At 40.3% G+C, this 24,311-nt stretch overlaps 2 protein-coding genes across 21 annotated transcripts in view; both read right to left on the bottom strand.

Annotated features, from left to right (window-relative positions):
• Positions 1-475: 475 nt before the first annotated feature.
• On the bottom strand, positions 476-11,133 carry CCNDBP1 (cyclin D1 binding protein 1). Of its 5 annotated transcripts, XM_005559323.4 has the most exons (11): positions 10,826-10,999; positions 10,563-10,622; positions 10,203-10,282; positions 7,030-7,111; positions 6,176-6,272; positions 5,929-6,002; positions 5,271-5,347; positions 4,335-4,615; positions 3,175-3,235; positions 1,214-1,260; positions 476-955 (listed from the first exon to the last, which is right to left on the bottom strand). In XM_005559323.4, exons 1-11 carry the CDS (start codon positions 10,932-10,934, stop codon positions 841-843), a joined length of 1,083 nt encoding a protein of 360 aa, XP_005559380.1. In that variant the 5' UTR covers positions 10,935-10,999; the 3' UTR covers positions 476-840. The 5 variants fall into 5 exon arrangements, with proteins under 5 accessions (XP_005559380.1, XP_015307911.2, XP_073851744.1 ...); XM_015452425.3 differs by lacking the exon at positions 10,203-10,282 and having other exon boundaries at positions 10,826-11,133; XM_073995643.1 differs by lacking the exon at positions 6,176-6,272.
• A 122-nt stretch (positions 11,134-11,255) lies between these two features.
• The window catches only part of TMEM62 (transmembrane protein 62), a 47,709-nt gene continuing 34,653 nt past the window's right edge, over positions 11,256-24,311 (bottom strand). For all 16 annotated transcript variants that reach the window (XR_012414845.1, XR_012414846.1, XM_045395339.2 and 13 more), the window contains 3 exons: positions 16,763-16,867; positions 14,138-14,256; positions 11,256-12,139 (listed from right to left, as the gene is read on the bottom strand). Coding sequence is in view for 14 of the 16 variants with exons in the window: in XM_045395339.2 (XP_045251274.1) it covers positions 11,813-12,139; positions 14,138-14,256; positions 16,763-16,867 (551 nt within the window). In the remaining 2 variants the exon portion in view is untranslated. The remainder of the gene's footprint in view (positions 12,140-14,137; positions 14,257-16,762; positions 16,868-24,311) is intronic.

The raw sequence follows: 24,311 nt of genomic DNA, 5'->3' as shown, positions 1-24,311 counted from the left end.
TGCAGTCTTCTAGATTGATGCAAAAGTACAATTAAGTGGTGATGGTTTTGCAAAAGGATGAACTGAAAAGGCCCTTAAAATTACACAAAATCTCTAATACACTAAAACATTTTAATTTATAAAAATTTGGTATTTACATTTGGGGACACACATAACAGAGGACAACACAAGTATGTATAAAGAAAATAGATCTGTTCAATAAGGTGGGCAAACATAACAAATGGGCTCAATGCCAATATATTTGTGAGACAGGGAGTAATCTGGGATAATATTCAGAAGGACTTGCTGATAATAATATGTAACATGGTAAAATACTAAGATGAATTTTGGAGTAATCTTTTATAAATAAAGTGTTTTGTTCTAAATATACTTCTGATCAGAATCAGATTTTTAAACCTACAAACCCAAATGAAAGCAATGTTCTAGTCTCAATCCACTGTATTTCTGGTAAACAGACACTTTTGAAGGGCACTCGTTTAATCACTGGCAAGTTAGCATTTTATTGAGACCATCAACATCTTTACAATGAAAACAACACACTTTACTGTAAAAAGAGAATAAGGCAGCTTTCCTAGGAATCTCTGAGAAATGACTCAAGAATGAGAAATCATGCAATTATTTTTCATATATAGCACAGAAAAATATATTATATGCATATGGTTTATAAATAGGTGCCAACCTGGCCTAACCAACAATCTTTGGTAATAGTTTCTCTTGCTAAATATAGACAGGCACTCACTTTCAATCCAGCAAGCATTCTAGCTCCATTTTAAAAGCAGACATCAGAGCCTGACCATGATGGTGAGAGGGGGAGAAGAGAGTACAAATGAGCCTGAAAAGTCATAATTCAAGTTCACTCTGAGTGAGCTCCTTGATTCTATTCATGCAATGATCAATGGCATTAATAAGTAAAGGGATCCAACTATCTTCTGGCTGAGGGGTCACATGACTTGCTCTGAGAATAAAATAGGAAAGAAACAAGTTAAACTTGTTAGGGCATCAAGGGAAAACCTACCCTCAGGAGGGGGAAAACTAAAATGTTTTTAAAGGGAAGCTTCTTTGCAGAATCTCAACTGCCCCACAACTGAAGTTGAAAGAAAATCCCACACCCACCCTTTCCCACTCCTTGAAATGGGGGCTAGGGAGTTGAGACTGTCTGGACAGGAGTTCCGTTTTACTCTCAAAAAGCTATCTGAGAAGCCTTCATACTTACTTTGTAATTTCAAGTGCCTTCTTTAAAACAGATACAAGTTTTGCAGACTAGAAAAGAAACACAGAAGTTATTTACCCTGAGCCCTACCATAAAAAGGTGAGCTCAAATATTTTAAAAGACCCAAGTAATAAAAAAATCATTTAGAAAAAGAATCTGAAGGAAGTATGCAAAACTTAAAAATGCTGATTAGGTTAGGGTGGCAGGAAAACGGGTTCTTTTCATTTAGCAAGATCTTGTTAATACCATTGCTGTAACATTTTAATAAATTTTTTAGATCTAAAATATTTTCAATTTAAAAAAGGACAGAAAAAGGAAAATGTAACCTGAATTGGTCCCAAATGCTAATAGCTCAAAATATAAAGCAGAAATGACTAAGGCTCCTTTTAAAAAAAAAAAACAAAAAAAAAAACGCATAAAGAATTTTAAGAACACCAATATAAGGATAACATGGAGACGTTTAACATAAAATATCAATACATATAAAATGCATATGCAGTACACATTTTAAAATTGCTAGAGCAGATACTATGTTTGGGATAGCTGACTAGGCATATTGCTAAAAACGTTTGTTTCTTGGGAAGTCAATTTTTTAAAAGTTAATGCCAAAAAAAGTTAATGCCCAAAAGGATCCTATTCTACTTCAAGGTGTTTGTACATCATGAAGACACTTCTGATGAATCTAATTTCCATTATTCAATTTATCAGTTATTACTAGAATTGATACATTTGATTGTAAAATATAAGCTATTTGGCAGTTTTACTGCTCTTTCCAATACCATTAGAGAGAACAGAAGTGTCTCTAGCAAAGGGCACAGCGCAGAACTTCAAAGAATACAATAAAATCAGATTTTTATAAGAAACTTGACTCTCCATGGTTAAATCACACTGTTTGTATTAGAACAGAGTATGTTTCTGGAACACTTATTTCTGCCCTGACTACAAATTAGAAACTTGTGACCTCAGCCAGCTACTTCATGAACAGCTAGAGTTCAATCTAATTGCTGCCTAGTCTAGAAATTAGAAACTTGTGACTTCAGGTTGAGAAGTTCCTAAATTACTCTGTAATCAAGACTTTCTTTTCAAAGAAGCATTTTCTTTTTTTTTTTTTTTTGAGACAGAGTCTTGCTCTGTTGCCCAGGCTGGAGTGCAGTAGCGCAATCTCGACTCACTGCAACTTCCACTTTCCGGGTTCAAGTGATTCTCTTGCCTCAGCCTCCCGAGTTAGCTGGGATTATAGGCGCATGATGCCCGGCTAATTTTTGTATTCTTTTTTTTTTTTGAGATGGAGTCTCGCTCTGTAGCCGAGGCTGGAGTGCAGTGGCGCCATCTCGGCTCACTGCAAGCTCCGCCTCACAGGTTCACGTCATTCTCCTGCCTCAGCCTCCCGAGCAGCTGGGACTACAGGCGCGCACCACCATGCCTGGCTGATTTTTTGTATTTTTAGTAGAGACGGGGTTTCACCGTGTTAGCCAGGATGGTCTCGATATCCTGACCTCATGATCCGCCCACCTCGGCCTCCCAAAGTGCTGGGATTATAGCCGTGAGCCACCACGTCCGGCCTTGTATTCTTAGTAGAGACAAGGTTTCGCCATGTTGGCCAGGCTGGTCTCAACTCCTGACCTCAGGTGATCCGCCGGTCTCAGCCTCCCGGAGTGCCGGGATTACAGGTGTGAGCTACCACGCCCAGACTTAAAGCAGCATTTTCTAAGGTCTTTGGGCTTTTCTAAATGATTACCCAGGTGATTATGGAAGAGAGAACTATCAAAGCTCATGGCTATTATAATTCAACTTCAGCAAATATTTATCAACCCCAAACACATGCAAGAACAGTGACATTACTGTTGTACTTGCATCCAAATGTGACAAATAAATATGTACCCTATAGCTTAGAGGAAATAACTAGTGATTAGTGAAGTTCCGCCCATTACACCTGTAGCTATTCCCTCAAAGCCAGTACTTACATTGATTCGCACGGTCAGGTGACACATAGGTGGATATATGCTCAGAGCCAAATCATCCACACTAAGAGCAGAAAACAAAAGTAATCATTAACAAAAAAAGAAATGCAGCCAAGTTGTTTCTAATACACAACTATGGATGTCACAGTAAGAAACTGTCCCAGAAATGCCTGTCAGTTTTTAAAATTGGGCAACTGGGCAACCAATACAGAATAAGTTCAACCAGTCTTTACTGAAACACGCATACCCCATTTCACTAGGAAGTTGGGGGGAAAAATTCCCTTAGTTCATAGTAGGGTGCATGATCAATTCAGTCAAAAATGTGAGGATATGAAAACATCAGTTTAATAACTAATATAGGCAGGCAGGTCATCAATGGAAGCTAAAACTAGAGTAAAATATAACTTTACTAAAGTGAGCACCACTTTAAGTGATCAAATTTAGTACCACCAATAATGAGGCAAACCAACACCATGTGCCTCCCTAATATGATAAAGTGAGATGTATAAAACACTCAATTATATGATATTCTTGCAAAAATGAGAAGTAACCATCACATGAATCCAGGTTGTTGGATATTTTATGAGACAACTGACCTGGTTTCTTTTTAAAATGTTGATTTTTTAAAAAAAGATTACAAAGGACAGGAACTGTTCTAGATTTCAAGAGACTAAAGAGATGACAATTAAATGCAATGTGGGACCTTGACAGAACCCTGAATTTATATGACATTTTAGATAGAGACAACTGGAGAAATCTGAATATTAGATAATATTATTATATTCAATGTCAAATTTCTTGGATGTGATAATCCACATCTTGGATGTGGAGTAGGAATAAGAGCATTTCAGGAGATACATACTGAAGTATTTAGGGGTGAAATGTCATTGCTGCCTGCAATTTACTCTCAAAACATTCTGGAATAAATATGAAACATCTCTCTTGAGAAATAAACCAATATAGGAAAAAAATGTGAACAATAGGCGAATCTAATAGAAGGATGTAGGAGTGTTCACCGAAGGTACTTTTTTAACTTTCCTATAGGTTTGAAAAATTTCAAAATATAAAAACACTGGGAAAACCTTGTTTTCCCGGTTTTTTCCCAGTACAAATTGAGATCAGAAAGCTGCTGCTCAGATGTTTCAAGTGGAGATCATGCTTACCTAGGGCTGATTTCATCAGAAATATCCACAATGTCGTCCAGCTGTGCCACCTGATCCTTCTTCCCATTCTCTGCCACTAAGATCCGAATTTTCTTCAGGCAGGCTTTGGATGCTCTCACCAGTGCAAGGCAGGGGATTATGAGCTCTTGATCATCCTCTGACCAATACAAGTCCTGATTGCTTGGAAACCCCAACACATCATCCTCATCATTGTGGTTGTCAGAGTTGTTCTCGTCAGTATCATTCAAGAGGCCAGAGTAAGGGTCGCATTCTTCCACAGCCTAAGACATACCATGATGTATGTGAATGCAAAAAAAAAAAAAAAAACAAAGGCCTATTACACTTTTACCACCGTGCCTTAGTTGTCCAAAAACCTTAGCCAGGCCGGGCGCAGTGGCTCACGCCTGTAATCCCAGCACTTTGGGAGGCCGAGGTGGGCGGATCACGAGGTCAGGAGATTGAGACCATCCTGGCTAACACGGTGAAACCCCGTCTCTACTAAAAATACAAAAGTTAGCCGGGCGTGGTGGCGAGCACCTGTAGTCCCAGCTGCTCGGGAGGCTGAGGCAGGAGAATGGCATGAACCCAGGAAGCGGAGCTTGCAGTGAGCCGAGATCGCACCACGGCATTCCAGCCTGGGCGACAGAGCAAGACTCCATCTCAAAAAAAAAAAAAAAAAAAAAAACCTTAGCCAGCCACTTCACTAATGGCTACAGAGTAGAATCATTTCATAAATCCTGTTTCTTGCTCTCCTTGTCCAGTAAGGGAACGGAGAGGAGTGGTAGTAAATCACACACTAACAAGGAGTGGGAGATGGAAGACAGAGGACAGTAGTGAGAAGGGGACCTATCTGGCAATGCTTAGGAAATCTCTCTTTATAATTAATTCTCATCTACTAGTCAAGGAGTTGCCTTCCAATGATGGAGGTCCCCTCACCCGCTCCATTTCTTCATGTGCATCCTTCACAAAATCCACATTCTTGGTCAGCATCAAAAGAGCTGCAGCTTTGTTATCTATGAGTGAAAAATCAGAAGCACTAGAATTAGAGGAAAACCCCAAGAATTTTCTTAAGGCTGCAAGGAACAACCACATTGTTCCTATTAAAGGGAGTGCCAAGGACAGTTGACAAGGGTGGTGGTTTAATAAAAAATTCTTCTCACTACATCCCCTGGTATCTAGACAGGGGTTTAAAAAGCTTGTATTTTATTCACCACAAGAAGAAATAAAATGGTCACATGATGTTTATCATCATGGTCCTCTTGGACAACCACTGTTTTGGCTTAGCTGTCTCTACCTCATAACTGCTTCTGTGTGCTCCATAATACTACTCTTGGGTTAGGACTAGGAAAACAAACCATATTTGTCCGACAAGAGACAGAGCCACAGCAAAGCGGAGTGGAATTTAGAAGTATGAGAACTAGAGAATGACAAACAGTATTAATACCTACCTATTAATTTTAATAATAAAATATATATATTTCACCAGACTGTTTATATAAATTCAAATATATACATGTTACAAAGCTGGAAGCTAAACATGAGAGGTCTCTCTGCTTTGGGCAGCAGACACGGCCCACTTCCCACTTTTACTCACCTCTTGGTATCTGAGGCATCTGCTGGCACGCAACCCAGACACTGTTGTAGGAAATAAGGTCATTGTTCTCAGGGCTGGGGAAAGAAATCAATAAGGATAAATTAATAACCTAGGTTCCTGTCTCCTAAAAAGCTCCTTCCTGCTGGTCATTACTCTCAGCTGTCAGTAACTTTGCTGTTAAAATGAGTTTTTCCCCTCTTAGGCAAGGAACCCCAATAACTGATAACCTAAACTGTGGCATCACTACCTCTGAGTTGGAGTGATGGAAAGTACTTCCATGAGCTGAGCCATGCCATCCACGATGTCCAGGGTGGCGCCCCGTACCAGCTTTCTCAGGGTGATCCCTGTGGCCAAACCCAAAGAATAAGCAGCCTGGTGTTCTTTTCAGAAGCACCATCTGCTTTCCTGAGTCTAAGCATTACAGAACTATAAGGTAATGTACACCCACATGCTTTAACCTACAAGCTAACACAAAACTCAGGTCTAACTTATATCCCCATAGCATTTTCTTGCCCCTCCTGCCATTCCTTAGTGTTTTCTTTAAAAGAGATCTGGAACAAAATCTTTCTGTGACACCATGTATTCATTCGTTAAAGACCGTGATCTCTTAACAACTGTAGATGAAACACTTGAAGTTTAAGCCACTTGAGTAACCCTGAAGATCCATGACATGTATTCAGTTATAATTTTGGCATGATTATAATCAATGCATGATTCTACAGGCAGGGCTGGAGGCCATTTAACCTATGAAGATGTTCAGAAATAGGGTGAGATATAATATAGGTGGAGGAAACTAAGGATGGCCTGAGCCTGCATATGGGGCTGAGAGCCAGCCAGCATCTGTGGTGTTAAAACGGGGTGAAGAGGGAGAAGCCTGTGAAAATTAAAAGCCTTACAAGTCAGGCAAGGCAGGGGAGATGGGAAGTCATAGGAACAAAGCATCTGTATCTTAGAATAATGGCTTGATTATTTAAGTCACTTACATTACAAAATTATCCTTGACTGTATTTTGTGGGAGAAAGTTATATGTTCAAGTTGGGTAAAAGTAAAAGTCACAGGACATAATCCACAATATTAGCAAAGATCTACTATGTGGCTTACCCTGATCCTTTGGAAGCAAATAGTACACTGCAATAAATGCCTTGATGGCAGCATGGACTTGTTCACAGAACTTCTGGGTTTCCTATGAAAAAGGAAACAGATTAGATCAAAGTGGTCAACCCTTCTACTGTGGAATACAGCAGATATTTCTTTTCTTTTTCTTTCTTTCGAGACAGAGTCTCGCTCTGTCACCCAGGCTGGAGTGCAATGGCACAGTCTCAACTCACTGCAACCTCCACCTCCCAGGTTCAAGCAATTCTTCTGCCTCAGTGTCCCAAGTAGCTGGGATTACAGGTGCCCACCACCACACCCGGTTAATTTTTTGTATTTTTAGTAGAGATGGGGTTTTGCCATGTTGGCCACATTGGTCTTGAACTCCTGACCTCAGGCGATCCACCTCCCTCGGCCTCCCAAAGTGCTGAGATTACAGGTGTAAGCCACTGCGTCCGGCCTAAGGCAGATATTTCTACAGCATCATCAAACATTTTCTGAAGTCCTGGTATGAAGGTAGGCCTTCTGCTGTACTCATCACATACCAGAGAGGAGTTAGCTATATAGTAGACATTGGGCTGACAACTCAATAAACCATTAAGAAACAGCAGGAAAAAACTTATTCCTGATACACTGTATCCCAAGCTATTCATGATATCTTAGACCAAGAGTTGGCAAACTGGTCCTCAGGCCAACTCAGGCCCCACTGCCTGTTTTTGTAAATAAAGTGTATTGGGACACAGTCATACTCATTGGTTTAAATGTCTGTAGTTGTGTTTGCTCTATAAAGGCAGAGTTGGGGAGTTGGGTAGTTGGCTACAAAATCTAAAATGTTTACTAACTGGCCCTTTACAGAAAAGAGAGGGAGAGAGACAGACAGACAGACAGACAGACCGACTGATAGACCATGGTTATTAGATCACTAACCAGGTCTCTCTCTCTTAACAGAATCACAATATGTAACTAAAGGTAACTAGCATGGACTCAACAATGCTTGATGTTAACTATTTTCCTTCTAGGTGGTCACTGGCTTTCTCATCTTCCTTGTCCTCAATTGACTTAAATTCTAAGTCAATACTATACAAATGTGGTCCAGGTTGGAGCCAGTCTACAAACTGTGACCAGTCAGGGATAAGATAAGGACAGTGACTGAGAGTGTTTAGAAACTTTTATGGTAATTTGACATTTATTCAACATCCAAGCACATAATTTTATTAAAGTATCATTCCATGCAGATTGGAATTTTAAAAAAACAAACAAAAAAAAACCACCCATCTTTTAGTAGGACTAAAGTGGTGAGATCTCAAGAAGGCAATGATGATTCATGTGTATGTATGTGTATATATACACACATATATACACATATGTATTTATTTGAATATATGTATATACTTGAATATTTGTATATATTTCAAATAAATCCAAATTCTAATTTTTCATCTATGAGTGAAACTACTGTCCTGAGCATGTATAGAAAATCAGTTCTATGCTGCCTCCTTGTGGTATCTTACTTGCAGTGAGTTTTAGCAGCAAGTCCTAAGTGTATTTGAAAGAAAGGGGTTAGCAGATAAGAAAAATAAGATAATATTAACTATTCTTTTTGAAATAGTCCATTTTCCATGAATCTTTTAAAGTGCCGTCATACAATTCATCTCTTGTTTCCTCATCACAAATCTCAAAGGTAGGCCAGGCACGGTGGCTCATGCCTGTAATCCCTACACTTTGGGAGGTCAAGGTAGGCAGATCACTTGAGGTCAGGAGTTCGAGACTAGCCTGCCCAACACGGTGAAACCCCGTCTCAACTAAAAATACAAAAATTAGCCAGGCATGGTGGCGGGTGCCTGTAATTCCAGCTACTCGAGAGGCTGAGGCAGGAGGACTGCTCGAACCGCATAGGCAGAGGATGCGGTGAGCCGAGACTGTGCCACTGCACTTCAGCCTGAGTGACAGAGTGAGACTTTGCCTCAAAAAAAAAAAATCTCAAAGGTATGTGAGGAGGAGAGAGTTTATCACTGTAGGTACATGCAGCAGAAGATACCTATATTCTTTCCAAACACCTATATATGTAGACTGAGAAATTAAAACTATTGACTATGAAAATCAAATAAGGCAATGAATATGCCATTTTAAAAGAATCTTACTCCCATATTAAGGATACACAGCTCTAGAAAAAACTAAGCATAGAGCATACGTGGTCACAGCCAACATGTTTACTTTCATTAGTTTAATAATAAAGGAATATTTAAAACGCATAAATTCTTTGTTCTAGCAATTCCACTTCTGGGAATTTTTTCTACTGATATACATACATACACAGAATTACGTAATTCATCACAACACTGTTTGCAGTAATTCTAAGTTGGAAACAGCTTAAATGTCCACATAGAGTATGGTTAAATTATGTTTATATCTAGTCTATTGAATACCATGCAGTCATTACAAAGAACGGAACAACTTTATACTAGCTGCTAAGAGTTGATTTCTAAGCTCTATTGTTAATTTATTTAAAGGAAGGTCCAGAACAGTGTTTATGGTATCTTACCATTTGTGTAAAAAGAAGCTGACACATACAAGATAAATGTTTATGAATGTATATATGTACAGAATGTATGTGGAATAATGCAAAAGGAACTGGGGGAGACAAAAATGAGAAAGTGGATGGAAGGATAAACTTAACACACTTAACTTTGATATCTTTTGAATTTTATACTATCTGCATAGGTTACTGATTAAATATAAAAAATAATATAAAAAGGGTATTATGTAGTATAACAGAATAGGTGTACCTTAGACATCAGATAGACCTTGATTTAAATTCTAGCTCCCCTGCTTTTTTTTAAATCTTAACCTGAGCTTCTGAGCCTGCTTGCTCATCTGTCAGATGGCCATCAAGTATGTGAAAACACCCAGCACATAAAAAGTGCTTAAAAAATTATCAGAAAAGAAACCACCAGGGTGAACTTCAGATTGAACCAATATTTATAAGACCTGCCTACTCCGCGCCAGGAAATGCACTTGGCAGTTCGGTCTTCACAACAAGCCTGTGAAGTAAAAAACGGTAACCTCATTGGACAGACGAAGAAAACAAATCTCCTGGCATGCGTGTAAAAGGTGGAAAGAAAATTAGAGGATTCCTAAGGTGTAACTCGGCAGCCCAAGGATTCCAGGAAAGTGAAGCCCACCTGTGGAGACGGCAGTGGAAGCTGAGAGAAGACTGTGGTCAGAGTCGTGGCTTCCCTTGACACTGTCACAGCTGCCTCATCTGGGGGGTGGCCGAAGAGAAGGCAGGTGCCAATACATTAGCGCTGCACGGACTTGGAAGATACGCGTTCCCTTACCGACCCAGACTTCTCAAAAACACCTCCCGAATGTCGATGTTAGAATTCTAGTTTACCCTCTCAGGTGCTGAGGTGGGTAAGGTATCTCACAGAAAGGATGCAGCAGGGGAGGGCAGTCCCCTCCCTGGGGGAGAGCGAGAGGGAAAGGGGTCGGGACGCTGAAGGAACTGAGGCAAGGGGAGCCGGGACAGGAGGCGCACTCACTGAGTCTTCTCCAGAACATCTCTCGATTAAACTCCTCGGTGGTCTCCTGGGCTTCGCCGACTTGCGGGTGTGGCGTGTGGGGGCCGAATGGTGGCGAGTGGAAAAGCTAAGGTAAGCGGACCTACCTCCCTCGCCCGAGCCTGGCTCCCCGCCGCCGCCGCCCCCGCCCGCCCTCTCCGCGACCCCGAGCCCGGCCTCTCCCCGATCCCGGCCTCTCCCCGAGCCCGCCCCTGCCGTCGCGCGTTCCAACTCCGTCAGCTCACCCCGCACTCGAGGCAGGAGCAACCGCAGCTCCTCCGCCAAGTGCCGGAGCTGCTGCAAAGGTGGAGCCAGGGTGGGGGCTGCGGCTGCAGGTGCAGTTGCGCTCGCCATCTCAGTCGCTTGCCGAAGGCCGCAAACACAAGCCTCCGCCACCACTGCCGGAGCCGCACTGCGACAGCCGCTCCACTTCCGGGCCACAGCGTCAATGGCTCGTTTCCGGCAACAAGCCGTCCAGCCCCGCCCCAGAGCCCCGCCCCCGCCCCCAGAGGTCCAGCACCACCCATCCCATTATGAGACCAGGCCTGGCCCCGCCTCCTCCCGCCCCGCCCTGTCCCCAGAGGTCCAGCACCAACCATCCCAGAGGCCAGGACAGGCCACGCCTTCTCTCGCCCCTTAAGCGAGGCCACACGAGCAAGGCTCAGGCTCACGGTCTTTCTTATTCATCATTCATTCATTTATTTGATTAGTTGAAAACACTTCCGACTAAGGAAGCAGAGAGCCCACAATCCTGCGGGAAAACAGGCCTGGGAACTAATCTCAGCCGTGGTCAGGGTCGGGCCCAGATCCTCAAAGGTTCCCTGCCCTTGAAATTGCACCTTTGACAGCTGCTGAATTTCAAGCACAGCGGTAGGTGCTTTACATGGGGTAACCCCTAAAAAACACACTGGGCCTCAGACACTCCCGTACACACACCCAACCCCTACCCTGTGGGTGTCCTAGATAAGGGTTTTCTCTTCACAAAGATAAATCAACTCTTTGCCTCCTTGAGGAGGGAAGGAATAAAGGCATTATTTTTGAGACTTTTCTGCAGTCCATTCTGCAGGTATCAGTAGTGGGTAATCCCTCCAACATCCAGGAGTCCAAACGAGCAGCAGCTCCCTAAAGCTCACGCACCAATACTGGCCCTCCGCCTGCTACTGGGGTAGAGGCCTAGGCTATAGACACAGAGGCTGGGCTTCTGCCCAGCTGCCAGTGGTGAGACATGGCCTTCAGGAGCTCAGGTGGCTTTTTAACTGCACCATGAAGATTCCAAGCTTGGCGGAGTTCAGTGTCCACACACAACGAATGAGAACAGGTGTCAGCAGTGTCAACCAGGTCCGCAAAGGGGAGAATAAAAAAGCTAGGGTGCCGTATGTCGCATAAAGAAAGTAGCAGGAATAAATCTGCCAGATGTACAGCAGTAGCATAAGTAGGTGAACAGGCATAATTTTCAAGTATTTTCTTTGATGGAGATGAGACCTGAAGTTGTGACCAAAGCACCGCTGCAGCAAGCTCCAACACATGTAAGCCATCAAGGGGATGTTAAAAAATGCCAGCTGGAAAAGAACAGAGCCATAGCTTACTCCCAAGTCCTTGGAAGAGTTTGGTCTTAATAATGCATCATTAGTGGATCCTAAGAATATGCTGCTTTCTGTCTTGGGGTTAGCTAATTTACTTCAAGCACAGTTGCTTATAACACAACAGCTGACTTGTGGCTAGTTGTGTATTTGCCCATGTCCTTTTATTCATCTTAGAGGCGGGTATCATTTAATTTATGTTGAAGTCCCAACTTGTAGTACAGTATCATATACACAGTTAATACTCAGTGGTGTTAAGCTGGAATTGAACTGAGTAAATGTATACACACACATACAACAACCCCTCTTTTTTGGTGGAGTGAGGGGAGCGCTTGGCTGTCAGTATTTTTTTTCTTATCTCCATTTTTGTTTGAGGTAGCGTGACTAAGTACTGGAATATAAATTAGAAGATCTAAATTATAATCCACGTTGAGCTGCTGTATGATTCATTCATTTAACAAATATTTATTGAGCACCCGTTATGTGGCAGGCATGAGCTAGGCTCCAAGACACAATGGCAAACAAGTTAGAAAAGGTCTGTCATAGAGCTAACGTTCTAACAGGGAGAAGACAAAGACCAAAAAAAAAACCAAAAAATATAATTACAGATTGTGATTAGTTCAATGAAGGAAAGAACTGGGTCATAAGAAGATAACGGGAGAAAGGCTCTCAGAGGCCAGGACAGGAATAAATTAGCGGAGGGAAGTGCGTTCCAGGCAGAAGGAACAAATGAAAAGCCCAGAGATGGGAGAGGTCTTGGCCTCTTTAAGGAAGTGCATGCAGAGCATAAGCCAGGTGGGAATTGGCAGTCGGCAGGACCCAGATCACTGCTCTGCTTCAAAGCATTTCAAGCTGAAAAGTAAGTAAGCTGATTGTAAAGTTTTTAAAAGAGCACATTGGATGCTCAGTATTAAACTGAGAGCAAGCAGGCAAGAATATCAGGGAGAAGACCCAGGCAAGAAATAATTAAAATTTAGATTAGGGTAACAGAAATAGAGAGAAGTGGATGGATTCAAGACATGCACTGGAAGCAGATCAAATAAGGTAGAGCTTGCTGGTGAAATAGATACAGGGTACGAAGGAAAGGGAATAATTGAGGATACATCTTGGAGAAATCAGGTGAATGGTGGAGTCATTTATTAAAACTGGAAAAACAGAGGAACAGGTTTGGGGTAGAAATAATGTTCCTAATTAGAGAGACATCATATGAAGTTGAGATGCCTGTTAGACATCTGTGGCCATTGGATATAGAGGCACTTGAAGTGCAGAGAAGAGGTCGAGATCAGAGATACAGATTTGGGAGTCATGGGTCTGGATGATACATAAAATCCATTATTAGTGTACTATTTATTAGAATATGAACGTAAACATTTACAAAGGAAAAAACCCTGCCTTTTGGTAAGGCTCAGGATTCATTTGGTATGAGAGAGTTCCTTAGAGACAGCCTCCATCTACATAATAGAAAACTGAAATGAGGCTGGGCACAGTGGCTCACGCCTGTAATCCCAGCACTTTGGGAGGCCGACACAGGCGGATCACCTGAGGTCAGGAATTAGAGGCCAGCCTGGCCAACATGATGAAACCCCATCTCTACTAAAAACGCAAAAATTAGCTGGGCATGGTGGCACATGCCTGTAATCCCAGCTACACAGGAGGCTGAGGCAAGAAATGCATTGGAACCCAAGAGGCGGAGGCTGCAGTGAGCCGAGATTGCACCACTGTGCTCCAGCCTAGGCGACGGCGCAACGCTGTCTCGGGGAATAAAAAATATATTTTAGATGTTTACATGAGAGTGGTAGAAGGAGTTTAGGAAGCACTTTAAAAGCAAATGAAGTTTTTATTAAAGACTCCCCTGCAAGTAAAGTAGGAAAGATGATCTATGGTACTTAATTTTGGATTTTGGATTTAATTCGTAACTGTTATGCAATTAGTCCGACAAGGCCAAGATGTTCTTAAATTGCCTTTCTGACTTCTTACCTGGAGAATTCCAATTATAAATGTTATGCTGCCTTGTAGGAAATGTCCATTAACAAATATCCCAAAGGAAAAGCAGCAACCCAATTTGCCATCAATGATTTCACCAAAAAACCATGGACCTAAAAGAGGCAATGGACAAAAAAGGAGGAGATTAAATAACTATAACTCTGATTACATATATCATGAGATGCATTTATAGGAATAATGCAAATATATGAGACTAGCCATCTATCAGTATTTTATTTCATAGCCTTTCCTCGTTGTTAATCTCTATGTTGTACTCGATATCCTTGCTAACCAACTATTTGCTCCTTTACTCCATATTTTTTGGATTATGAAATTGTCTTAGTAGATACTATACCTGGAACAGATATGTGTCTTATAGATTCTAGAAACAAAAAAAAAGGCACACTCACATTTTTTAAAATTCCGTTGCAATAATAACCTCAATACAATGCATTAATATTTCCTTTAAGAGGTAAAGAGGTATTCCACAGAAGTTAAATTTCCAGATGATTGAGAATTACTCCTTAAAGCAAAAAAAACTTCAACTACCTTTTGAAAGAAATCTTTCTAAGATGCACTCATTAATATAATGAATGTATTTTAACCTCTTCTTGAAGGCCCACAGTCATTACTTTGTGTATCAACTATATAATCACAGTTACCATGTAGAAAGTTGAACTTGCTTCAGTTTTCTCATCTAGAATGCCATGCTGACTTTTCTCTCCTCTCTATTATTATTTACTGCCCCCTTCTCAGTGTGTGAGTTTCTAGGTATTATTATTATTATTAATATTGTCATTTTGTCTTGTAAGTGTGCTGGTTTATATAAGAGTATCAAGTGTTTGTCAAGAGTGATAAGGGACAGTTAGACTAGCCTTCTCAAAATGCAAATACTAGGCCAGGCAGGGTGGCTCATGCCTGTAATCCCAGCACTTTGGGAGGCCAAGGCGGGTCGATCACCTGAGGTCAGGAGTTCAAGACCAGACTGGCCAACATGGTGAAATCCTGTCTCTACTAAAAATACAAAAATTAGCCAAGTGTGGTGGAACACGCCTGTAATGCCAGCTACTTGGGAGGCTGAGGTAGGAGAATGGCTTGAACCTGGGAGGCAGAGGCTGCAGTGAGCCAAGATTGTACCACTGCACTCTAGCCTGGGCAACAAAGCGAGACTATATCTCAAAAAAAAAAAAAAAAAAATGCAAATACCATCATTTGCTGGCAAGAATAGGGTTCAGCTTTAAAAAGTCAGAGGCAATTTTCTCAGATATTCTTTATATAAACTGCATTAAAGACACATGAGTCTAAAAAGGTGCTTTCTCTTCAGGTTTCAACTTTTTGAATGGAACAATTCTTCCCTATTTATGTATTTTGTTTTGTTTTGTTTTACAGCCCAGGAACCAAATTACTTGCTTTACCTCATTGTGTAAGACAAGCGTCAAAAACAGCTTCAACCTATCTTGTAAAAAGAGAACTTACCTCCAGAGGTGATCTGCCATAGCTTACACAGAATCATAAAGTGTTATATTTTCATTTGTTCTCTGGTGGGAGTTACTAATGAGCAAAGTTTAAAGGGAGGATAAAAGTGTAAAAGACTAAGACTAGGCAACAAACAGGCTAATATACTCCTAATTGATTTTTAGTCACTAAGAAACATGAGCACAAAAGTCTAAAAGAGATTTATGGGGATTTCTGCTTTTAATAACTGTGGCTAAGTGACTGTGTAAGTACAGTCATACATTGCTTAACCATGGGGATGCATTCTGAGAGATGTGTCCTTAGGCAATTTTGTCCTTACATGTCATACACAAACCTACATGATGTAGTCTACTATATACCTCCAAATCCACTATAGTCTTATGGGACTGCCACTGTATATGGGGTCCCTTGTTGACTGAAATGTTGTCATATGCCACATGATAGTACTGGGTATAATAATACAACAGAAGAGTGCAGATATGCCTGAACTATTGCTCATCTCAGCTTCTCTTTTTTGACCTGAATTTTTGAGAGCCACACATTAGTAAATATTCGATGAACTACATACTAAGCAAAATAGGCAAAATACCAATGGATAGATATATATACTTTTTTTTTTTTTTTTTTTTTTGAGATGGCATCTTGCTGTGTAGCCCAGGCTGGATTTGACCTCCTGGGCTCAAGCAGTCCTCTCGCCTCAGCCCCCGAGTAGCTGGAACTACAGGCATGAGTGTACCCACCTACCAGTGAATATTTTAATGAGGAAATAGATAATAAACCCAGAAGATAAGCATAAATTCTGATAAAGGTAATGATGGAAATAAAACGTGTGATGAGATACAGACTAAAACTTTAAGATAGACAAAGGTTTCTCTAAGGAGGTGCTATTTCAGCTTCTATTAGGTTTCTACACAAATACTAATTCTGTAGCAGTCTTCTCAGCACCCTTAAGTTAACTTGGTGTTAACTAAATGTCCTTTAAACATGTTAGGCACGAGCTTTATTTTCCAAAACCGTGTCCCAGAAAATGATTTATGAAGAATCCATGAGAGCCGTTTGTTATACCCTCAAGAGTCTAATTCTGTTGTCAAAATTGTTAATATCTTTGGCAAAATTCCCCACAATATGTACTGATTTACTTACCCAGCACTGTATATAGTGTCAACAACAACACAGAATAGTAGAAGATGTTTATTTTGCTCAAGACATGAAGAGAAAATGAGGTCAGATTTATAAACCCTGAAGGTTCTAAAAAACATAAAGTTGAAAAATTCAGTGAACACATGCAAAGTTCAGTTTCTTTATAACATTTTCTAGAAGACTTTCATGGGCTATCTACCATATATTCAGCAAATCCTTTGTTAGATGGTAACTATAAAGATGACACCACTTTAAATTCAGAATTTGGCAGGAATCCTGGTGAGACAGTTCACTTAGAATTGCAGAAGGCAGAGTTCGAAGAAATGGTGTAGTTGTGAGACATTTTATATATATCATAAGATATATAATTGTTATATTTATATATATCACAATATATCAAACTCATATATGTGCACATATATGTACATATACATATACATACATACATAGATATATATAATAACCGAAAACAATGGACACACCTACCAGAGCAGCATACTATTTTATCTTGTCTTTTTTTTTTTTCTTCCTTTTTGTGGAGAACGGGGGTCTTGCTATATTGCCCAGGCAGGTCTCGAACTCTTGGGCTCAAGCTATCCTCCCGCCTCTGCCTCCCTGAGAGCTAGGTTTGAAAGATAGTGGTTTGTTCAAAGGATGATCAAGTCTCTGCTTTCTATGGAATTCAGTGTCCAAATATACAAACTTTAAAAAGGTGTATCAAAGTATTTCAAAAGTAAATTAAAAGAAATATCAAAATATCTTCATTCTAATCATAGATATGAGTATCTGTCCAAATATAGTCCTTTCCTGTACTTTATACAGTTCTTAACTCATAGCTAACCTCTTACTCCAATTGAAAGGTTTCCCTAAACTTTCCAAATTAGCATGATTTTAAAATACAGTGACAAAAAGCCCAAGTGTAAGGGCTTGACTCAGAGAAGCTCCATTCTGCAGCCACAGTCTACAGTACCACGGATCCTCAGCCCCAGCCAGCCATGTCACCCATGCATGTGGCTGATCATAAACCAGTCAGCTGAGGACTATGAAAGGAAGCTCAGTATACACTAAGCAACACTACTGGTAAAAAATATTTAAAGGACTAGTCCCAATGAAAGACAGTCCAATGTAAGTTAAATAAGTCATGTCTTTGCTAAAAGGCCAGCACATTCATTTTACACTTATAACCTTGCTCAGCCTAACAATTTTATGCAAAGCCTAATAATGCATGACCTTTCCTACTTTGTGTGTTACTCTCTCAGCTTCTTTTTTGTCCTAGTCTGTACTTCTCAAAGTATTAGCCTACATATTCAGATAGAATAACAATTATTTATTATTTTAAGAAATCCTTTAGCCTTAGAGGCAGCTATTCTTTAAATTTTAAGTAATTATTCTCCATTTTGGCTGCACATTAGAATAACCTAGGGGAACTTTTAGAAAATACTCATGCTTATCTCTCACCCTCCAGAGATTCTGATTTAATTTTCCTGGGGTAGAGGGAGACCTTAGGCAGCAACTCAGTGATTCTAAGCAGTCAGGATTGAGAAATACTGCTTTCGACAGAGCCGTGCTTCTCAGTCTTGACTGTACATTGGAATCATCCGGGGAGCTTTAAAAGGTACTGACGCTTAGGTCCCACCCTAGAGACTCTGATGTAATTGGTATAGAATGCTGTCGTAGGTACTGAAATTTCAGAAGTTCCCCCAGTGGATTCTAAGGTACAACCAAAGTTGAAAAGTCTTATTTAGAGGAAAGAACTGACCTGGGGTCAGAAGCCTTGGGTTTGGAGTCTCTCCTCTATCTCTTATTAGCTATCAAACCTTGGACAATTTACATAACCTCCCCAAACCTTTGTTTTCTTTTTTTTTTTTTTTTTTTTTTTTTTTTTTTGAGACGGAGTCTTGCTCTGTGCCCCAGGCTGGAGTGCAGTGGCACAATCTCGGCTCACTGCAAGCTCCGCCCCCCCGGGTTTACGCCATTCTCCTGCCTCAGCCTCCCGAGTAGCTGGGACTACAGGCGCCCGCCACCTCGCCCGGCTAATTTTCTTGTATTTTTAGTAGAGACGGGGTTTCACCGTGTTAGCCAGGATGGTCTCGATCTCCTGACCTCGTGATCCGCCCGTCTCGGCCTCCCAAAGTGCTAGGATTACAGGCTTGAGCCACTGCGCCCAGCCAAACCTTTGTTTTCTAATCTTTAAAATGGGGTCAATAGCACCTACCTCACAGGAATGTTTTAAGGATTAAGTGAAACAATGTAGGTTAAAATATGTTTCAAATTTAAATAACTATATAAAGATATTGAGAGCCCCATATAAGAGGCTGGGGACCTCAAATATTTATTTATTTACATTATGTTCAGGAAAATACACACGTATAATAATGCTTCTTGAACTTTTTCATAGAATTTTTAAAATAAATATAAGCAGAAAAACATTACGTAGGATGTGTACTGTACCTATTCAGTTAATCATGTTACCGTTTAATCACTACTACAATACTCCCCTTCTCTATCATCAGTCCTTGATCCCAGGGATTTCATCCAAATTAAGAAGGAATCAGGAAAATTTGATTCAACAAGTATTTATTGTCTGTTATGTACAAATTCAGTGCTGGGGGCTGTGGGAAACAGAAGATAACTAGGAAGCAAGAGTGCCTACACTGAAGACGGGCACAGTGGCTCACACCTGTAATCCCAGCACTTTGGGAGTCTGAGGTGGGCGGATCCACCTGAGGTCAGGAGTTTGAGACCAGCCTAGCCAACATGGTGAAACCCCGTCTCTACTTAAAAAAAAAAACAAAAAAAAAACACAAAAATTAGCTGGGTGTGGTGGTGCATGTCTGTAGTACCAGCTACTTGGGAGGCTGAGGCAAGAGAATTGATTGAGAAGCCAGGTGGCAGAGATTGCAGTGAGCTGAGATCATACCACTGCACTCCAGCTTGGGGTTCACAGCGAGACTGTCAAAAAAAAAAAAAAAGAGTTCCTGCATTGAGGAACTTAATCTGGTTAAGGAGAAGATGTATATACATTCGAAGTGGTTATATAAAGCAAAGTGGCTATCTAATTAAGGATAGAATTAATTGTGAGAAAGGACTATAGGGATTCAGATAAGCAAAAGCTCATTATGGCCTGGAATGGCTGGAGAAAACGGTATGACAAAAGAGGTCTTAAGGTAAGCCTTACAGGAGGCTAAGATTTAGGTAAGTTTAGAAAAATATAAAGTAGGGATAATACTATGAGCAAAAGTACAGAAGCAGAAATGAGCACGGTATGTATAGGGAACAGTGAAAAAGTATCTAGGCTAAAATACAGGTAACTGGTTGAAGACATGGCTAGTTAAACAGGAATAGATTGTGGAAGATTTTTAATGTCTTGCAGAGATGTCTGACCTTTATTCAGTGCGTTCTGGAAAGTCACTAAAGGCTTTTGCATACAGAAGTGATCTGTGGATGAGATGCCATGAGAAGGATAATTGGCTAATAATTAAGAGGATGAATTAGATAGACAGACTGGATATAGGAGCAGGAATTAAGAGTCTATTCAGGAATCCAGAGAGGTGACACTGACATGGCACTGGTGACCTTTCAAAAGGAAAAGAAACATTTGAAGAAAGAATTAATGGGTTGTTTTGTTTTTTGTTTTGTTTTGTTTTGTTTTTTGAGACAGAGTCTCACTCTTTTGCCCAGGCTGAAGTGCAGTGGCGCAATCTTGGCTCACTGCAACCTCTGCCTCCCCAGTTCAAGTGATTCTCCTGCCTCAGCCTCCTGAGTAACTGGGATTACAGGCATGTGCCACCACACCCGGCTATTTTTCTTTTTTCTTTTTTTTTGACGGAGTCTTGTTCTGTCACCCAGGCTGGAGTGCAGTGGTGCGACCTTGGCTCACTGCAAGCTCTGCCTTCCATGCCTGGCTATTTTTTGTAATTTTAGTAGAGTCAAGGTTTCACCATGTTGGCCAGGGTGCTCTTGAACTCCTGACCTCAAGTGATCCACCCGCCTCGGCCTCCCAAAGTACTGGGATTACAGGCATGAGCCACTGCACCTGACCTGAATTAATGGGTTTTAATAATATGTTCCCATTAGGAGTGAAGACTGATGATTACTAAAAAATGACTCTAGGCCGGGCGCAGTGGCTCAAGCCTGTAATCCCAGCACTTTGGGAGGCCGAGGTGGGCGGATCACGAGGTCAGGAGATCGAGACCATCCTGGCTAACACGGTGAAACCCCGTCTCTACTAAAAAATACAAAAAAACTAGCCAGGCGAGGTGGCAGGCGCCTGTAGTCCCAGCTACTCGGGAGGCTGAGGCAGGAGAATGGCATAAACCCGGGAGGCGGAGCTTGCAGTGAGCCGAGATTGCGCCACTGCACTCCAGCCTGGGTGACACAGCGAGACTCCGTCTCAAAAAAAAAAAAAAAAAAAAGACTCGATTTTTAAGGTTAAAAACTGTAGTAAGGTCTTCCTGTAAGATCTTTATTTTTGATAGTCTATATGCTTTTAATTTTTTTAATATCAGTATGTTATATGTATATATTTTTCTATCAAAATATAGTGATTAACTCAAATGCCTGCAAGTTCATGTGACTTAAGTAAATCTTTCATAAATAACCTGACTTTAAATTTGTTGATAAAAATAGAAATGTCTTCAGAATTATCAGCATACATTTTTGCCTGGGTTTACTGATCAGATAGTTTTGCATTTGTCTGTGCTGGATGTTTTAAGCTGCCAGGATTTGACCAAAAGGTTACAAAACTATATATTCAGCCTAAAATCAGAATGATCCTTGTGTAAGTCTTTGATAAGTAAAACTAATATAGTTGATTTAATGAAAATAGCTGTTTTCAGGTTTTGGCAAAATATTTATATAGTTAGCTTTAAGATTTTTACTTAGGTGAACACCCGAAATTCACATGCTGTAAAAATGATTAACAGAAAGATACCTTGACATAATGACTAACTCTATCTAATATCTTAGTTTTCATAAGTAATCTATGTGTAGTTAAAAAATAAATTCAATGAATGTAAATGTGATAAATTTATAAATTAACTTTTCATGTGATTTTAAATCCTAAAGTTACATTATATTAAATTAATTAATAAATACTCATGAAATGTCTGAGTCATTTCTAAGTAAGATAAAATGCTGAACATAAATTGCTAAACATTAGTATAAGTTTGTTCTTGGTTTCTTAAATTGTATAGAAAGATAAAACGTACTTGGGTCTATTAGTAAATAGTAAATTCCACATTCAAAAATTGTTCCATAAAAAAATTGTTTTAGAGATTATAAACTATATATTCATGAGATGTTAATATATAACAGTTCAAAACTACTTACTTCCTGAGTAACTTAAAGCTTAAGGTTACTAAAAATTCAAAGTTTTTATTAAGGCTGGGCACGGTGGCTCATGCCTGTAATCCCAGCACTTTGGGAGGCTGATGCAGGTGGATCATGAGGTCAGGAGATCAAGACCAACCTGGCTAACACGGTGAAACCCAGTCTCTACTAAACAAAAAATTAGCCAGGTGCGGTGGCGGGCACCTGTAGTCCCAGCTACTTGGGAGGCTGAGGCAGGAGAATGGCGTGAACCCAGGAGGCAGAGCTTGCAGTGAGCCAAGATTGCGCCATTGTACCCCAGCCTGGGCGACAGAGCCAGACTCCGTCTCAAAAAAGAAAAAAAAAAAAAAGATTTTATTAATATGAAACCAATAATTTTTATATGAGAAAGAATTTTATGTGGTCTCAATATAAAGGAATAAAAAATTTTTAAGTAATTTTTTGTCTTAAGGTAAAATAACTAGTTATTCTAATATAAAAGGGGGGAAAATATAGGACAAAGACTAGAAGTTTAGGAGAATAATGGAAGGTCTAAGCAAGCTGTGGAAGGTTTATGAAGGATGGGTCCTGTAATGGAAGTTTTATATCATCAGGATGGTTGGAATTTGAAGGGAACTTTTTTTTTTTTTTTTTTTAAGGACAGAGTCTCACTCTGTTGCCCAAGCTGGAGTGCAGCGACGTGATCTCGGCTCACTGCAACGTCTGCCTCCCGAGTTCAAGCAATTCTCATGCCTCAGCCTCCTGAGTAGCTAGAACTACAGGTGCGTGCCATCATGCCTGGCTAATTTTTGTATTTTTAGTAGAGACGAGGTTTCACCATGTCGGCCAGGCTGGTCTCAAACTCCTGATCTCCTGTGATCTGCCCACCTCGGCCTCCCACACCACAGTGGTGAGATTACAGGTGTGAGCCGCCACGCCCAGCCACAAGAGGTTTTGACTTAATTCTAAAATCTGTTTCTTTAAAATTTAATTTTCAAGCATCTTCTGAATGGCAGCTTTAAAGTTTATAGACCAATGTTTTCCTCCAATATAACTTGATTCTGTACTCTTGGCTTTTCTTGATGTTTCTGAATTGTCCACATAACCAGGAAATTTCCCATGCTTTTTCTAAAAGCCCTGTATTCCCCTGCTCAAGGTACTAGTTTTCTTGTTTATGTCCCTCTATAATATAGTGTATACATATAACCTTGGACGCATGCTCTTCCTATGTCTGACTATATTTAAGTATCTTTCCATCAGGTTTCACTTCCAGGTTATCTAAATAGGCTTTCCATAAGAAGCAGCAATCACACGTCAGGAAAGTTTTTTTTCTTTACTTTTTTGGGAGCTGAACTAAGAAACAAAGATTTTACATTTTATCAAGATAATTTCCTATGTTTCATATTATCCTTATTTTTTTTTTTAATATTTCTTAGGAAAACTGAGCTTTGAAAGGTTTTTGTTTGTTTGTTTACAGCCACAGAACTTTCTGTATTGTTTTTGAAGTCTTTTAATTGTCACTCTGTTTAAGTGAGTGACTATTACTTCACGATGACATCTATTCTTATTCTGACCAAGTGTTTTAAACCTTTTGACATCTTTGGCATGCCTACCAACGATCAATTTATAAATTAAGTCTTTTTTGACCCTGAACTAATTTTGGGATGTCTCTTGGCCAAGGGGACCCCAAAGAAACCTTAAAAATTGAGTTCTCAGCCACGATAGAAAGGGAGGTTGGACATACCTTGTCATACTCCCTCCCTTTTAGAGTTTGGGCACAACAACAGACCACCATTAATGTTAAAATAGAGATCATAAGACTGACAAAACAGACTCTGTCACAACAAGATACCAAATTATAAACAAGATCTAATGCCTGCAGGACATCAATCTTGCTAAACAGGTCATTTTTCACCCAGTATATTGTGGCTGACATAACATCCTTATCTTAACGTAAACAGAAATTCCTTTCTGCTGACAAGTTTTAGAATGAGCCTCAGTCCTGTAACCAACTGCAAATTAAAGAACCTCTGAATCCCCGTATAACCTGTGAGCCCCGACTTCAAGATATCCCAACTTTTGGGGCCGAAGCAGTGCATACCTTCCGTGTATTGATCTATGTCTTTTCCTATAACTCCTGCCTCCATAAAATGTATAAATCCCGACTGTAATCCAACTGCCTCAGGACCATTTACTCAAGGCTTCTTGAGTTTGTGTTTTCCCTGGGCCATAGTCATTCATA

This window comes from Macaca fascicularis, chromosome 7, assembly GCF_037993035.2.
Source record: "Macaca fascicularis isolate 582-1 chromosome 7, T2T-MFA8v1.1".
In the NCBI taxonomy this organism is placed as follows: Eukaryota; Metazoa; Chordata; class Mammalia; order Primates; family Cercopithecidae; genus Macaca; species Macaca fascicularis.
Note: the sequence above shows the minus strand (reverse complement) of the source record. Positions and strands in the feature narration are given on the sequence as shown.

Excerpts from the sequence above, each read along its gene's own strand:
- CCNDBP1 (XM_045395344.2), bottom strand. The coding sequence starts at position 10,934 with ATGGCGAGCGCAACTGCACCTGCAGCCGCAGCCCCCACCCTGGCTCCA. Across the intron at positions 5,348-5,928 it reads GATGCCTCAGATACCAAGAG|ATAACAAAGCTGCAGCTCTT; the intron begins GTGAGTAAAAGT and ends TTTCACTCATAG. Across the intron at positions 1,261-3,174 it reads ACCTGACCGTGCGAATCAAT|TCTGCAAAACTTGTATCTGT; the intron begins GTAAGTACTGGC and ends TTTCTTTTCTAG.